The 17873-nt window shown below is 37.9% G+C and overlaps 1 protein-coding gene across 12 annotated transcripts in view; it reads right to left on the reverse strand.

Moving 5' to 3' along the window:
- LOC120515784 (focal adhesion kinase 1) overlaps positions 1 to 17873 on the reverse strand; it is a 191645-nt gene that overhangs the window by 99136 nt on the left and 74636 nt on the right. For all 12 annotated transcript variants that reach the window (XM_039737084.1, XM_039737087.1, XM_039737094.1 and 9 more), the window contains exons 11-13: positions 7574 to 7691; positions 5278 to 5308; positions 4465 to 4517 (exon numbers count right to left, since the gene is read on the reverse strand). In XM_039737084.1, coding sequence (XP_039593018.1) covers positions 4465 to 4517; positions 5278 to 5308; positions 7574 to 7691 — 202 coding nt within the window. The remainder of the gene's footprint in view (positions 1 to 4464; positions 4518 to 5277; positions 5309 to 7573; positions 7692 to 17873) is intronic.

The following is a 17873-nucleotide window of genomic DNA, read 5'->3' on the forward strand; positions in this document are numbered from 1 at the left end:
CCTCAATCTTACCTTGTCAGTTCTGCTCCTTAGCCTGGAACATCCCTTTTTGAATTGAACTACCCTTATGTATGTCATTTGTTCCAACATGTAAATGACAACTGGATCCACCCCCCACTCTGACCAGGGATGTATCCACCCTTCCAGATTGGTCCCCAAACTGTGTACCCAGAAAGGAACACACCATCCAAGACTGTCTCTTGAGCAAACCTGCACTTTAATACCCCCAATAATTGAGTCCTCAACTATCACTACCTCTTCTCTTTCTGGAAATTGGTTTTGTGGTGACCCGTTGGGGCTGCGCAAAGACCTTAAAATGATCTGACACTTCTTATTTTGGGGTTGATGCCCCCCGGACAGTGAGCACCCTTTACCTTACACCTTGTGTGTGTTACACACCTATTTCTGTGTCTGGTCTGGAATCTCCTCCCACTCCACCTTAGGGGTGCACACTCTCTCCCTCTCTAAAGAACCCCTGGGGCTAGGTCCACCAACTCTCTACTATAATGCAGGCCAGCCAACTCCTTCTCCAGGTCAGGAGGTGCTGGATCAGCTTGCATCTCTTACAGATGTAGCCCTCACAGACGACTGGCTTCTCAAGGTAATCATCTAAAAAGTCTAACATCCAACGGGACTTGTATTGCACTTGCCTCATCATTAAAATTTGACTTAGGATTACTAGGAAACCTTCTAAAGGGGGGTGGGGGGGGGGTATGGGAAACTTCCCACACGGTTTCTTCACGGCAACCAAAACCCAAATTTATAGGAGCAAATCATATATATTTTTTTTAATTAACTCTCACACCACAGAAAACACAAAATCTCTCAGCAACTCTCAGCAGTCTCTCTCGTTTGCAATGTTGACATTTTAATCGAATCAAATCAATTTTTCAGATACAATTAAGATTCAAGCTGAATTGCCAAGCCACCATCAATTCACAGCTCTATCAATGGAAATGTTCTTTTTCTTATAAGGTTGTATGCATTGAGCAAAATTGCTAATACCCTCCTAAAATACAATACTGTGCCAAAATGGTAAGACTTGCTACTCCATGATCCTGAGATTTAATTATTCCAACCTAAGGACTATCTGTGTAGACACTGAATGCTCTCCCCATGTCCCTATGGTCCCTAAGTTTAGCACTACCTTACTTTTACATGTCTCCTGCTGTTACTGTTTACGTTATGGTGATGTGCCACATGTTGATTAGCACATGCAAGTAGGAATGTCACTATTGTCTATACATGTCACAATAATGACCTATAAAACTGCAAGTTCAAGAAATATGCTGTAGAAATCCTAATACTTCATCACAGATTATTTTTAAACAGTATTTATTGACAAAGTTCAACTTTTTATTTATATAGATAGTATATTTTATAGACAGTATATTTTACCTTAAGGCAATGTATTTATTATTCCACATGGAAATATTATAGAAGATCAAGCAGCAGAAAACATTTTAAGTTAAAATTAAAGGTTGATGGCTTTACAATCATTAATGAAGTCCAACTGTCAATTCTCAAACTTACTTGACCCTGCTTGGGTCGCCAAGGAAGTGCTGCCTGCTTCTAGAGCATGCAGAGTAAGGGAGGAACCACCCATGAATAGGACACCAGTTTGTTGACCCAAACACACACATGCATTCAGGGCCAAATAAGAGTCACCAATCAAATAAATATCATACTCCACCAACATGACATCCATCCATCCATCCATCCATTGTCTAACCCGCTGAATCCGAATACAGGGTCACGGGGGTCTGCTGGAGCCAATCTCAGCCAACACAGGGCACAAGGCAGGAACCAATCCTGGGCAGGGTGCCAACCCACCGCAGGACACAAACAAACACACCCACACACCAAGCACACACTAGGGCCAATTTAGAATCGCCAATCCACCCAACCTGCATGTCTTTGGATTGTGGGAGGAAACCGGAGCGCCCGGAGGAAACCCACGCAGACACGGGAGAACATGCAAACTCCACGCAGGGAGGACCCGGGAAGCGAACCCGGGTCTCCTAACATGACACTAAAGACTAAATGTGTTGAGTCACCAATCAAATAAATATACCTTTAGGATAAGAGACTAAAACCTAAATGCCTAGGGAAAACCCAAGTAGATACAGATACAATTAAAATGTGCAAGTCCTAATGCAGAACTGGCTAGTTTCAAACTCTGCCAACATGACACTAAAGACAAAATTAAAAACATCAATCAAGCTAACAAGAAATTTTTCTGATGGATGTTTGTCTTTAAAAATTCTCAAAAACAAATCTTACAAACGAAACAAAAGTTCACATATCTAATATTGTACTCTGCTATTTTCAAGTTGCTTTTTGAAATGAGTCTTTCTTTTATTATCATTTTTATTTTAATTTAGGCAAAAAAAACACAAACATTTTTAATAAACTTACCCACTTAAAAGTGTCTGCCTCTTGCAGAGGTTGAACAAAGGTGGATCTATGGCCTTTCAAAGATCCAAGAGAAAGACAATCCTTCATATTTGCACATAGCAAGCGTTTACACATTTCATTAAGGGTAAACAAGTCCACTAGAGAGTATCTGTACTGCCATGTGAGAGACTCTGGAAAAAAGTGTTAAATATTTCTCCAGGATACTGTGTAGCAACAGGTGAGGCCAACCAGAAACTGCTGACATTCTGCTGATAACGAAAGGCAGGAAATGTAGCCCTTTCTCTGAGATAAAGAAAGATGATGCTAATCTACCAAGAGGCAGCACACTGTCCCTGATTCATGCGTGTCCAATAAAGACAGTCTATTGAAAGCGGTCTTAAATGAAAAACAACAACTAGTCGGGTTTGGGAAGCAAGAACACTAGAAGCGACTAAAAGAGTTACAGTGAAAGACATGTTCATGAAGCCAACCCCAACCTTAGAAGTGGCCGCAAACAGGGGGTATAAAATTGCTTTGAGCAATGAATCATTTGAGCCTTAGGTAAGTAAAAAAAATATAATAATAATAATAATAATAAAGGCTAAAAGTCTTAGCAGAGAAAGAAGGTAAGAAAGGGTCTGTTGCTGTGGTATCACATTGAAGACAAACTGGAGAAGCAAACAATTGAGAGAAAGAGCCTGTTCTGGAAAGCCCATAAAGGCGGTAAGAGGTTTCATTTTGTTACACCCAGTCTCCAAAAGTAGTAAATAAAATAGTGCACAGACATGCCAACATCTTTTAAAGGGAAACTTTGGGTATTTATATACTCAAAAATCAGAGAAACAAAATACATATATATATATATATATAAAAAAAGAATAACCTTAATTCTATCAATCAGCTATAATAAATATGCATTAAAACAATGTACTGTATTTCTTGGCTATTGCAGTGCTTTAAAAAAGTTGTAACTGTTGCAGCACAAATCAGGTGTTCATTGCTTAGGTGACTTAAGTTACTAAAAAGCAAATTGTTGAGATATAAACTCCCCATATACTGGCATAAAGTTAAATAGCCCTAAATTCCTTTCACAAATATCAAAACCCCAAACCATTTTTTTTGTCAACTGACATTTTTTTTTTCCTTGCACGCTTTTTTTTTAGGTTGATAGTGCAGCTGTCTTTTGAAAATAAGCATAAAAACTAAGGGGGTTGGGTTTAGCCAAGCAGCTGCTCACTGAGACACAGACCACAGCAGTTTTACTAAGAACAAAAATACAAAAAGAACTCAAATTCTGCTCAGAAAATGACTACATTTATAAATTTGACCTACATTCATTATTAGCGTATGTATACAAATCTTTCCAAGATTCTGTATCTAAGAACCATGAGCAAGTTTTTTTTTTTTTGTTTTTTTTTAACACTACAAACAAAGTGATAGCTTAAACAATAGTGGACATGTTACATTTATTGTTAACTACATTGAATCACTGGAGAATGTGTACAACTAACACATTACACAAATATTTTATCAGAAAACCTGCAAAAAAACTCAGCAATGCATCTGGCATCAACAACTGCAAACATTCTGAAACAATGTGATGGTTTTAAAGATCACCTATTTTTATGCAAAATAAAAATCAAACAATTATAACATAGAAAAGCCACTGAAATGTAAATTAACTTCCTTGCTGAGCTTTACTACCATTAAATACATTTTGGCAGATGTCAGCAAAAAAAAAAAACACAGTAAGTTGTGTTTAGTAGATAAAGCAAACTCCATAAACAGAGTAAAGAAAAAAGTTGCAAAATGAGATCAGTACTTTTAGATTTTAACTGCATTCACTAAAATTTACACTATAAACTGCATCAGGTCTTTTTTTTTATTGAGAGAAAAACTATGAATATGCATAAAATTCCAGATTGTTAGCAAATTATTTTGCAATCAGCTAAAGCTAATTCATTCAAAGTAAAATATTATGGGACAATACAAATACTGAAATAAAACTAAAGTTTAATGCATTACACTATAAAGCAGTTATGGACTACAAATGGGTGTTTACCATACCTGAAACTGAAACCGTTCGTGTCCGAACTCCCTGCTTGTCATTATTAGCAATTCTGTAAAAAAAAGGTTTAATTCTGTGAATGCTGTACATTCTCTCCACAGCACTGATGAATCATTCTTTCTGCACAGGTCAAAGTATACTACATGAATCAGACGGACTAGTCCATTACATTCAGGCAGGCAAAATTTTCAAAATGAACATCAGAATCAACCACTCGAAACAAGTCAAAACCATGGATTAAGGGTGCTTCAATAAAGACGTAATTCACATCACAGCATACAGAGAAATTCCACAAGATTCAGCCAAAAGCCAACAGACACTTGTGCTGGTTTTCAGATGGAACATGAAATTTGATCTGCAGCCTAAAAGCCTTTCCAGATGTTAAAAAAAGAGCTTTGGCTTGAGATTATTTTACCTTATTTGACCAAAAATACTATGGTTGATCATATCATACTGAAAAGGTACAATTGTCCAAATTAGAATCAGCAAAATGGGATATTTTCTGTAAACAATAAACATTTTTACTGAAGGCAGGAAAAACACAAATATAAAATGCAAATACTTAGTGCATATTAGTATTAAATGCATATAATCATTATAAGACATTTAAAGAAATACATCATTTCCAGTATCTGAACAGTACGCTTGAATATTTTAAACTTCGGTTATCATCATTAAAAACTGAAATGTTAGTAATTTAACCAAATCTGCTAGGTTTATCATGAAAACACACCATTTACAGCAATTAATAAATATACTATTGCATTACCAAAATTGATGAAAAGGAAAAAGGTTACAAAATTCAAGCTTACTTTGGGATTGATGGAAGTGCCCTTTCACCTTCTGTTGATAAAATGTATAACAGAATACTAAATGAGAATTGTGTATTAAAATTAATTTTAGCAAAAAACTCTTTTTACAGGGTTTACTTAGGATTACTTAGCACATCTTTAACACCAGGGCAACTTTATGCTTCCTAAACAAGAATGGCATCTTGAGTAAATTATCAACATATAATAGCACTTTACATGAAATGTAATAACATTGCACAATCTACAATATCCACAACTGAATCAGTAATGCACTATGAGAAGTGATTCATTAGTTAATGACAGAAAGTCAGGCAGATTGATGGACAGACAGACAACACTTTATTTGTCCCCAAGGATAAATTAAGATTTTAAAGCAAACACAACAAATATATACTGTATATTACAACAAGCAAAAACAACTCAAACACACAAACACATCTGGCCTGGATAATAAGAGAGCTGTTGCAATCTAATAAAAGGTTTATAGGTGGAAATAAAATGTGCTCAAATCTGCTCAATTACGCTAGAGGTTTAAATTTAAAGGCATGTAACATTTATATAAAGCAGGTCCATTTGTTGTGTCCACAAATGGAACGCAACACATGCTGATGGAACTTTGTTTTTGTTCCTTTCAAATTTCCCCTGGTTGAAGCGGATGATGAGGTTTTCGATGACAACAGCATATCATCAATTTAAAAATTAATTTTACATTCCTAGTGGCAAGTCAGATGCCAGATCGCATTTAATCACAAAAATAGTAATTGTAGTTTAAAAAAAAAAAAAGACATAAAAAATTTTAAGAGAGAACATGGAGCTTCTTTAAAAGGCTACCATCTGTGTAAAATAGTGCAGAATAGATTAACTAGCACTGCCGTAAACATGTATGCAAGAAAATCAAAGGAACTGCAGTTTCCAAAATGAATACTTCGGGTTACTTCTTCTTGCTTGCAATCATGATACCGTGTGTATGTTCCTCTCATTGGGTTAGCAGTTCAAATATTATTGTAGAACACTTGTGCAATAAAAATAAAAACAGAACAGTTGCACTAAACAAATCTTTTGAAGAAAGAAAAAAAAAAGGAAAAGAAGTAAGGTCCTTTGCATTTCGGCTAGCCAAGGATTTAGATATGATCAACATTACTCTAATACCTCAAACTACTGCACTGCAAATAAAGAACTTTGCCCAGGTGGGGCTACATCAGAAATGCATGAGAGATATTCCAGGGAACAGAGAACAGTTAGTTCTATAACCACTGCTAGTCAGTGATATACAGATACTCTTTTATACAGTGCATCCAGAAAGTATTCACAGCGCATCACTTTTTCCACATTTTGTTATGAATACTTTCCGGATGCACTGTATATAAAAAAAAAAATACAGAACCCAAGGTAAGCCATGCCCAGTGATTAGAAAAAAAAAAATGACCAAGGACAGCACAAAGATGGAGAAACTAACTGCAGTGTGCAGAAAACATATTAATGGATCTTGGATATCTCTGATTTTTATATCACCACTCCACGTTTAGTCCATTCACTTTTTGATAATTCACTGAATAAAAACAGACTTAATATGACTCAGTTGTTTACAGTTTTGTTTAGAAAATTACTGTGTAGCCAACCTAAATTTTTTAATAAGTGAATTCTATCAAGAGTTATGTTTATGTAATCCAAGACACAGGCTCCAAAATTAAATGTAATATTTCTAAATATTAATCACAGCATACTTCTGTCCAGCTTATTTTCTTTACTGAACATAATCTGTGAAAGATTCAAGCTAGAAAAAAAATTCTACAGATTTTCTTTAATCAGCAAAATGAAGTGATTAAACGTCGTGTAAGAGTTTTAACATCCTTTTAAAGTATGTTTAGTTCTACAATTCTAAAGACATCTGACAACACACATTTTCTCATTATATAATTTATCAACAATACAGCCAAAATGTGCTATTGTTTCATCATTCACTGATAAAGTCAACATTTAATATTTATCATACTTTAAAGTAGTATATGTAGTTTAACTACTATTTAAAAAACATTAATAAAAATTATTAAAATAAAAAACTAAATTCTGCCAAAGAAAAAAAAAATCATTAACATTAACATATATATGTCTGCCTTTCACAACTTATCATATGCAAATTAGATATTTCCTGAACACTTTCCACATAAATCATTAATGTTTAAAACTAGAATAACAGACAAAATGGCTTTACTAAAAAATACCATGTCAGAAATACTATTGGACACTAAAAACTAGATACAGTATGTTATCTGAATATATTTAAAAGAATGTTTACCTTTCTGTGGTCGAATAATGTAAGATTGGGAAGACTCGTTCACCAGTCGACAGTAGCCATCTATAAGATCTGCCATGTTTTCTGCAATGTTCAGGGAAGGGGTTGTCACTGTAAGAGGCTGAAAAACATCAAGCCAACAAAGAAGCATTATTGCCACAGTTCTTGCTCTACAGAGCACAGCTGCCCCATTACATCAGCAAACTGAATACACAGCAGAATGTAAGGTCATTTGGAGTAAAAAGGAACCAGTTAATAAAAAAGAAGTCCATGGATTAAACTTGTTCTCATTAATTATTTAAAAATGTTTATTTGGTAGAAAAAAAATCTCTTAAATCTGTCTTGATAATGTTAACACAACACTTACATACCAAACTATTTAAAAGAATAAGAGCCCAAAAAAAAAGGAAATTAAACATTAGATGAAGGCTGCTAGGAATGAAAGGATCATATTTACAAACACCACAACATGAAGAAAAAATACTTTGTAATACACTTGCAATACTTCTAAAATGTAAAATTATTTCTTTTAATACTGACTTTGACTTTTGATCAAAAAAATATATTGAACATTGTCCATTTAAAAACTACTATAAAGATTTAATCTCTATGTGTTTAATTTCACTCTCACAATTAAAGGAGGTGCGTCATAACGGCATCTTCTAGAATGTAGCTTACGACTGTTCAGCCAGTATACTGTGAATATTTAAATACAATAATGGAGGATTACAGAAAATGCCATGAGAAACACTGTCAAATAAGCACAATATGAACATTATGTAACCAGAAACATGTAAACACAAAAAGCAAGCTACAGTACAAGTTTCATCTTTTTAAGGCGGACTGCTTCTTAAATAATGAAAATGCTAAATATGGATCACAAGGACTGTTAATCTTCTCAAAGACCTGTTTTAATGTTAGTTTCAGATGTAGGTTGTATTCGTATACAATTTAGTCATAATATATTAATACCAGAAATTAAAATGAGTCTCCAGTGTCTGCTCACATTTATCTAGGCAGCGCAACACACCATGGATGCTAATCTGTTGTTAGATCTAGAGTTGAATTGGAAACTGATTGCCCAAATAGAAAAAGTTAAAAGATGGTGACATGCTACACTTCCATAAAAAACATTAATGTTTGACATCATGCTAAATGATTCAACAGTGTAATGAAGAAAACAGTAGGTCTACTTTAAATATGCCATTGCTCCCATTCTTCTCACACAGCTGTCAAGGTTGGTAACCCAGGCTTACTGGACTTCTGCCACCACCCTGTGCAACTCTTTTTCATCTGAATTGATTGCCGTATGCAGAGAGAAAACACAATTACACTTCCACTTTTGTTTAATATGGCTATTGGTAATGGAGGATAACTAAATTGCTTCTGTAATTAGGTTATGAAAAAAAATGCCTGCAGCAACTAATTTCACATAAAAAAAATCCTTTTGGGCTGCAGAGTGGTGAAGCGGTATGCATGTGGGTTCCCTCTGGATGGTCCTGTTTCCACTCACAGTCCAAAGACATCCAGGTTTGGTCAACTGGCATTGCTAAACTAGCCAGTGTGTGTGTTCACCTTTGCGGAATGGCACTCTGTCTAGATTTTAAGTTAGCCTTGCACCTAATGATTTCTATGATAGGCTCTAGGAACCCTGTCCTGGATAAGTCGGTTAAGAAAATATATGGATGGAGAAATTGGTTTTTTTGTCTAACTTAACTTAAGCTAAGGGAGTAGTGAACAGGTTTTGTTTTTTTATTTTTTTCCAAAAATGTCTGCAGTGACAAATTCTATATTTGGTTTCCTAAAATATGACTACCCATTCATTATATATTACGATTACGAAATTCAGACACTAGTAAAATAATTTATTTAATAAAAATATACAGGCTGTTTTTGAAATGTTCTACTAATTTTGTATTACTCTTTACAAAGCACAGACAGTGTAACAGCACAAGCAGCAAATATGTTTGTTAATAAATGTACATTCAAAAACAAACCCCTTTGTGAACACCTCAGCAAAAGTAGAACAGGGCAAATATTATGGCTAGGGGGTTGCAGAGCACACATATTCTCATAGAACACTGGGGGATTAAACACCAAGAAGCATTGGTGTAACCCGTATTTTACTTTGAGCTGAATGGCAGATTCCACCTTGTATAAAATACTGTTAGGCATTCCTCAAGAATGCATGAAAGCATGATTTACTTTATTTCCCTAAATATGCAATGTATTACTTCTTAATAAGCAGATTTTTGGCTCCTCAAAGCAATTAGCACATGCCTATATCTCCAAGAAATATATTGCAGTGAAAGCAAAGCTAAATCTCAGCTCCCTCACGTCTCAAATGGTACAGAGCAGCTGCCACAGCTAACAGCAGTGTTAAAAAATAATAAATAAAAACTCAAGACCAAAAGCAACATAAGAAACACAACTGGAAATGTTCAGAAACTATTACAAAGATGTCACTTGCTACCGCATTGAGAATCAGTCAATTAAAAGACATTGCACAACTCTTTAAACTAGTTTTAGGCAGAAAAGACATATTTTCATTACACAATATCCTTTTTTTCCTTCCTGGACCTGACTTGAGATCATTCAAGGGTCCAGCCAAACCAACTCTTACTTAAAAAAATTAAAAAAAAAAAAAAATCAACCAACCACAGATCCAAAATAGCAAGTCATTGACTGTTCTCAAAAACAGGACTTCAGTAATATACTTGGGTTCAAAATGCCCCTGAGGACTGACCTCCTTACATAAATGTTTCCCCATCATTATATCACAAATACAACTGTAACATTTTACACTTTATTTCCAAATATACCTACATACAGTAAACATACACAGAGAGAATATGTAGGTATCACAAATATAAACACACAGTATATATCAGAATCAGAAATAATTAAGGGCAGAGGGTAAAATTTTTCCATATTATATTAATACAATTTTGTCCCTTTACACATATGTATGAGGCAAAACAACCCCGCTAAAATAATGCATTTTAGTAATAATTTAACATGACTATCACTTATGCACTACTGCAGCTTTGACACTATGATGCCACATAAGATTTACTTATTAATAACAGAGTATTATGATGTATAAAGTGAAACCTGCTGCAAACAACAAAAAACATACATACACCACCATTACCAATATCAATACCACAGATGGTAACTGCAAAAAGGGTCAATCTATCATCAACTGAAAAATGAAAAGTATGACTGACTCAAAACCAAAATGCCTGCCTTTATAATACCACATATGTACTGCAAAGATTGCTGAGCTTTCCTTCATAGTAGTGCCAATGCAGGAATCACAAGCAACAAGGCAGATGATTTAATGAAGGACAGGGAAAACAAAAAAGTGCTGTTTAATGGCACCAATCAGAAAAGCCTGATTCTGTGATTGATTGCTTTGATTATGGTTTGTGAAAATTACACATGTTTTTCTTTGCCAAAAGAACTAGACTCATTACTGTTCACATACTGTATCTCTCCAGCAGACCCATAGAAGATGCAATTACTTTGATCAAATTTACAGAACTGGCCCACCTGCTATTTATAGACTATAGCTGTATATCTGAACACTTCATTGTGCAGGAGGACAGTTTCATATACCTCTGAGTACACATTACAGTGGACCTGACCTGATCCATCAAAAAAAACACTTTGGTAAAGAAAGCACAACAATGTCTTTATTACCTCAGGAATTTCAGGCTGCCCCCTCAATTACTAAAAAAAACTTCTACACATCCACCACTGAAAGTATTCTGAGAAGTATTTCTGCCTGGATGGAGAGCAGCATGCATCAGGACCGCAAGGCTCTGCAAAGAGTGGTGTGGTCAGCTAAACGCATCATTAGTTGTGCATTCTATAACTTCTAAGACACATACACCAAGTGATGCCTAATCTAGGCAAAGAAAATTAACTAAATCAGTCATCTGAATTATTGTCTCTGTGTTATGGTCAGGAAAACAGTACCACTGCCTGATGACCAGTTCAGAAAGACTGAGGGGAAACATTTTTCCACATTTAATCAACATCTTCACAGGAGAAAGTTGTCCTGATGGCCACTATGCTGTTGATGTAAAGTTTTCTTTTATAGTATTTTCCTTATTCCTAAATTAAACCAAACCTCAATTAATCCAAACATATCAAATATTTTTCTTTTATTTTAATTGCTTATGTTTTTAAATTTTCATTTAATAAAATTAAATATTGTCCTGGGTACAGTGGCGGTTTCTGATATGGGTGACATGGGCCGTTGCCCAGGGTGGCATCGTGGGCATCCCCCAAAAAAAATTTTTTTTGTTTTTTAGCGCCCGTGCTGCCCCGACATCATGCCAGCACATTTTTGGGATTGCATGGGCACCAATCGGTATTCTACTGCCCATTTGCGAGGTGCGCCCGCTGCTTGCCGCACAGGGAGGAGAGGGGCGGGGCAGAGGGGGATTCTCCTGTGTGAAGCTGACGCCAGCTCAATGCGTGTGCTCTCTCTATTCTTTATCACAGGTTAGTAAATTTGCCAAAATTGGAGAGCACATTACAGGCTTTAAAACGGTAAAATATCGTCAATGAGATTTTGAACATGTTAATAAAATGATTTGAGTTAGTAAGTTTTTTTGTATGGATATATATGTTTGCGTGCTAACTTACTAATGCAAATGACTCACGTAGTGGAGAGTGGTTGGTGGGAAAGTTAACCCGAAATAATAAACTGACTGCAGCTCTGAGAGAAAAGGTTTATGTAGTTGTTAATGACCTGGTGAACTGATGACTGGAGATGGAACTAAAGTGAAAATTGTTTACACTATAACAAAATATTTTTGTGCTGTATACATGTAAAATTTGATTTGGTCTCTGTTCGACATTACATTTCCAATAGTTTGTTTTATTGCACTGATTTTGTTTAGTGTTTAGTAGAATGCTGGGGAGATACGTGGGGGGCGCCAAAGGGGGTGTTCGCCCAGGGAACCAAACAGGCTAGGGCTGCCACTGCCTGGGTACAACGTTAAACTGCATCCGGCCTCGCAAGCGGTCCTCCAACTTGGAGGGAAATCATGTGGGTGGGTGACAGAATTGGCACTCCAACAACTGTATAAAAAAAAAAACCATCACGCAGCTCTGAGACAACAGACAGGACTCCTTTCTGCTCTCCACAGGAGTAGCTCTGCCCATAGGAAAGCTGCTTGCATTATGAAGGGAATGGAAGAAGGCCCTTGGGAGCCCTATCCTTGGAAGAATCAAAACTGTCAGAGACTCAATGGGGTCAAGTCTGTTGGGGATGGGGACTGGTGTTGTGCTGAGACGTCACCCATTACACAGCAACACTCTGGCCCCAATTTGAGGCGGCCTATCTGGGTAGGCGTGTGGAACATCTTGTCTCTCCAGCATGATGATCATCTTCCTTTGCTGTCAGAATAGCTGCTTAAACTCCTCATTGGGAGCGAATGCCGATGCAAATGTGATGTGGGAGACCTTCTATGACAAGGCTGTGAAGATTGGCGAGGGTTATGTTGCTGTTACCAGTGTTCCCAGAAGGAGGTGTTTAATCTCGCAGGGCAGTCTGGATATCTAGAGGAGTCGCAGAGCACGGCTTGATGGTAACTCCAGTCTGTACTGGGAACTGAGAAGGACGGCGTTTGTTGGAGGAATCGGTGAGCAAGTGGCACACCATCTATGGTCTGGTGACGCACGTCCTGCTTACAGAGGAATCCTAGCATTACGCACATCAAATCTATTCCACCGAATATCGCAATCAGGATGGCCGATGGAACAGCCCTTACGGATGGCCACTGCAGTTGTGACCTGCTGGGCTGGCTACTATGAGCAGCTGTTTAAAGCTAATCCTCTTGGCTAGCAAACTTTTTAAGAAGGCAGGCTCTATTGTAGGAGTAAAGTTGGACAGTTTCACATCTGTGGCAGAGCGACGGGCATTAAGCAAACTCCTGTCAATCATGAATAATCCACTGCATCCACTGAACAGTGTCATCTCCAGGCAGAGGAATAGCTTCAATGACAGACTTTTGTCACTGTCTTGCTCCACTGACAGATTGAGGTGATCGTTCCTCCCCCACACTATGCGACTCTTCAACTCCATCCGGGGGAGTAAATGCTAACATTATTTAAAGTTATTGTCTGCTTTTACATGTATTTTTATTACTATTTAATTTAATATTGGTTTTTGTATCAGTATACTGCTGCTGGATTTATGTGAATTTCCCCTTGGGATTAATAAAGTATCTATCTATCTATCTAGGACGTTAGATACCTCTGGGTCCACGGTTCTTGAAGCTGATCCTCCAATTAGCTGTGAACCACCCAATCTCACTGAGATTGCACAGGTGGTAAACCAGCTGAAGGCAGGGTAGGCTGCAGGGATCTATGGTATCTGGGGTGAACTTTTCCAGGCTGGTGGTAAGACTCTCCTTGGTTTGCAAGCAATATTTGTTTCCATTTGGGTGATGGGCATCATCCCAACTGACTAGAAAATGGGACTTGTTTTCCCCTATCTGGAAAAGGAAGGGCGATCACCTGGATTGTGGCAACTATGGGGTGGGGGTGGGAATACTGCTCTCGGTGCTGGTTAAGGTCCTTGCTAGGGTTATTCTCAATAGGATCCGTGATCATGTGCTCACCTACCAGCGACAGGAGCAGTCTGGTTTTATGCCCATGAAGTCTACCATCGACCGCATCCTGGCACTCAGGGTTCTAATGTAGCGCAAAAGTGAATATCGGCCGAGTTTCTTTGCAGTCCTTGGCGATTTTCATAAAGTACTCAACTCAGTTGATCAAGCTGCCTTGTGGAACATAGTTATTCTTCGCAGGATCCCTCAAGGTTGCTGGACATCATGGCAAGCGTGTACTGTACACTGGTACTGTAAGTGCTGTGCAGAATGGAGGCAGAAACACTGAGTTTTTCCCAGTTGATTCTGGGGTATGCCAGGGGTGTGTTGTTGCTCCTACTCTGTTCAATGCTTGCGAGGACTGGGTGGTGGACAAGGTTGTGGTGTCCAGTGGCTGAGGTGCATCTGTTGAAGAAATATCTCGACTTTGCTGACAATGCTGTGATCTTCGCGGAGTCAATGGAGGCTCTGATTAGGGCTCTCACCAGACTGAATGAGGAATCCAAGTGTCTTGGATAAAAACCAAGATCCAAGCCTTCAATAACCTCTTAGGCACAGGCATCAGCAGCATGTCTGTCTGCAGAGAGAAAGTTAACCTTGTCAAGAGGTTTACTTACCTCTGCAGTAACATTGTCTCTGGTGACTCTTCCTATGAAGTCAGTAGACGGATTGGAAGAGCATGGGGGGGTTATGAGGTCACTGGAAAGGGGTGCATGGCAATCCTATATCTGTGCAAAAGGACAAAGGTCCATGTCCTTAGAGTCCATGCTTCCAATCTTGCTATATGGTTGCGAGACATGGACACTATCCAGTGACCTGAGACAAAGACTGGACTCCTTTGGTACTGTGTCTCTTCAAAGAATCTTTGGGAACCGCTGATTTGCCTTTGTGTCGAATAAGCGGTTTCTCACAGAGTCCCGAATGAGGCACATTGCCTCCATTCTGAGGGAGCGTCTGTTACGGCACTACAGCCACGATTCCCCTAAAATGATCCGGTTCGCTGGATCCTCATTGTTGAGGACCCAAGACGCTAGACAAGGCCAAGGGGATGCCCACATAACACCTGGTTACAGCAGATATATGGTCATTTCCAAAGGGTGGGACTGGACCACGTGTCTGCTTAGGGTGTTGCCAACCATGATCCTGAAATGTTTTTATCGTGTGGTGGGTGTGGCAACGTGCTGCACCAGTGCGTGCTCCCCAAACTGATCTGATCTGAAAATAAAAGGAAAATAATTCTACGCTACTTAATTAATAATTTTTTCTGCTATTGTTGAGACTAAATAAGTGATAAACCCCCAGCTGTTCAGAAAATACCCCTAATAGTGAGAACAAAAAATAATTGTATATCTGTGTGTGCATGTATGACAGACAGACAGACACTTTATTAATCCCAAGAGGAAATTCACATATACACACGTGGACAAAATTGTTGGTACCCTTCAGTCAATGAAAGAAAAACTCAAAATGGTCACAGAAATAACTTTAATCTGACAAAAGTAATAATAAATAAAAATTCTATGAAATTTAACCAATGAAAGTCAGACATTGATTTTCAACCATGCTTCAACAGAATTATTTAAAAAAATAAACTCATGAAACAGGCCTGGACAAAAATGATGGTACCCCTAACTTAATACTTTGTTGCACAACCTTTTGAGGCAATCACTGCAATCAAACGATTCCTGTAACTGTCAATGAGACTTCTGCACTTCTCAGCAGGTATTTTGGCCCACTCCTCATGAGCAAACTGCTCCAGTTGTCTCAGGTTTGAAGGGTGCCTTTTCCAGACGGCATGTTTCAGCTCTTTCCAAAGATGCTCAATAGGATTGAGGTCAGGGCTCATAGAAGGCCACTTTAGAGTAGTCCAATGTTTTCCTCTTAGCCATTCTTGGGTGTTTTTAGCTGTGTGTTTTGGGTCATTGTCCTGTTGCAAGACCCATGACCTGGGACTGAGACCAAGCTTTCTGACACTGGCCAGCACATTTCTCTCTAGAATCCCTTGATAGTCTTGAGATTTCATTGTACCCTGCACAGATTCAAGACACCCTGTGCCAGATGCATCAAAGCAGCCCCAGAACATAACAGAGCCTCCTCCATGTTTCACAGAAGGGACAGTGTTCTTTTCTTGATATGCTTCATTTTTCCGTCTGTGAACATAGAGCTGATGTGCCTTGGCAAAAAGTTCAATTTTTGTCTCATCTGTCCATAGGACATTCTCCCAGAATCTTTGTGGCTTGTCCACATGTAGTTTGGCAAATTCCAGTCTGGCTTTTTTATGATTTGTTTTCAACAATGGTGTCCTCCTTGGTCGTCTCCCATGAAGTCCACTTTGGCTCAAACGACGACGGATGGTGCGATCTGACACTGATGTTCCTTGAGCTTGAAGTTCACCTTGGATCTCTTTAGAAGTTTTTCTGGGCTCTTTTGTTACCATTCAGATTATCCGTCTCTTTGATTTGTCATCAATTTTCCTCCTGCGCCACGCCCAGGGAGGTTGGCTACAGTCCCATGGATCTTAAATTTCTGAATAATATGTGCAACTGTAGTCACAGGAACATCAAGCTGCTTCAAGATGGTCTTATAGCCTTTACCTTTGACATGCTTGTCTATAATTTTCTTTCTAATGTCCTGAGACAACTCTTTCCTTTGCTTCCTCTGGTCCATGTTGAGTGTGGTACACACCATGTCACCAAACAACACAGTGACAACCTGGAGCCCTATATATAGGTCCACTGACTGATTACAAGATTGTAGACACCTGTGATGCTAATTAGTGGACACACCTTGGATTAACATGTCCCTTTGGTCACATTATTTTCAGTCTTTTCTAGGGCTACCATCATTTTTGTCCAGGCCTGTTTCATGGGTTTTTTTTTTTTTATTAATTCTGTTGAAGCATGGTTGAAAAGCAATGTCTGACTTTTATTAGTTAAATTTCATAGAATTTTTATATATTATTACTTTTGTCAGATTAAAGTTATTTCTGTGACCATTTTGAGTTTTTCTTTCATTGACTGAAGGGTACCAACAATTTTGTCCATGTGTGTAGTAATAATAATAGCAGCAGTTCAATACTCAGAGCACTGAGACTAAAACCCGGTACCTTTGGGTTATAAAGCAGCAGTTCTTACCACTGCACCATTCAAGAATACGTATCAAGTTCCTGTCAATTGACATTTGAGCTTGGGTTGACCGCAACAATGAATGATTTTTTTCTTCGGTTATATTCTTGAATAAAAGCACATGTGTTTATTTGATATTTGGACTAAAGTCTTCACACATTATACACTTCATGTCATTATTAGTATAACATGGAAAACATTTCTGCTTTAGGTATGTGTTCAGCATGTCTTGCCTCACATTTCCTTTCATCCTACATTTACCTAGATCTTTGTAGAAATGGAACACACATGAAATGTATGTATTCTAAATAACAATATACTGTATTATTTACCCTATACAACTCCAGGAACCTCACACGCAGATAAGGAGCCTTGGCTTGAGCTGGGGCAGTTGAGCGCCGTCAAGGTAGGGGATGGGACAGCAGGCTGCTTGTGCTGATCGACACATTTACAAAACAAAAGACGCTGATGGAGAGGTGAGAAGGGATTTAAGGTGGGCCAGGATTAATAGTGTTAAGAATAAGTTGTCTGTTTCCCTTATCAAAAGGA

This window comes from Polypterus senegalus, chromosome 15, assembly GCF_016835505.1.
Source record: "Polypterus senegalus isolate Bchr_013 chromosome 15, ASM1683550v1, whole genome shotgun sequence".
In the NCBI taxonomy this organism is placed as follows: domain Eukaryota; kingdom Metazoa; phylum Chordata; class Cladistia; order Polypteriformes; family Polypteridae; genus Polypterus; species Polypterus senegalus.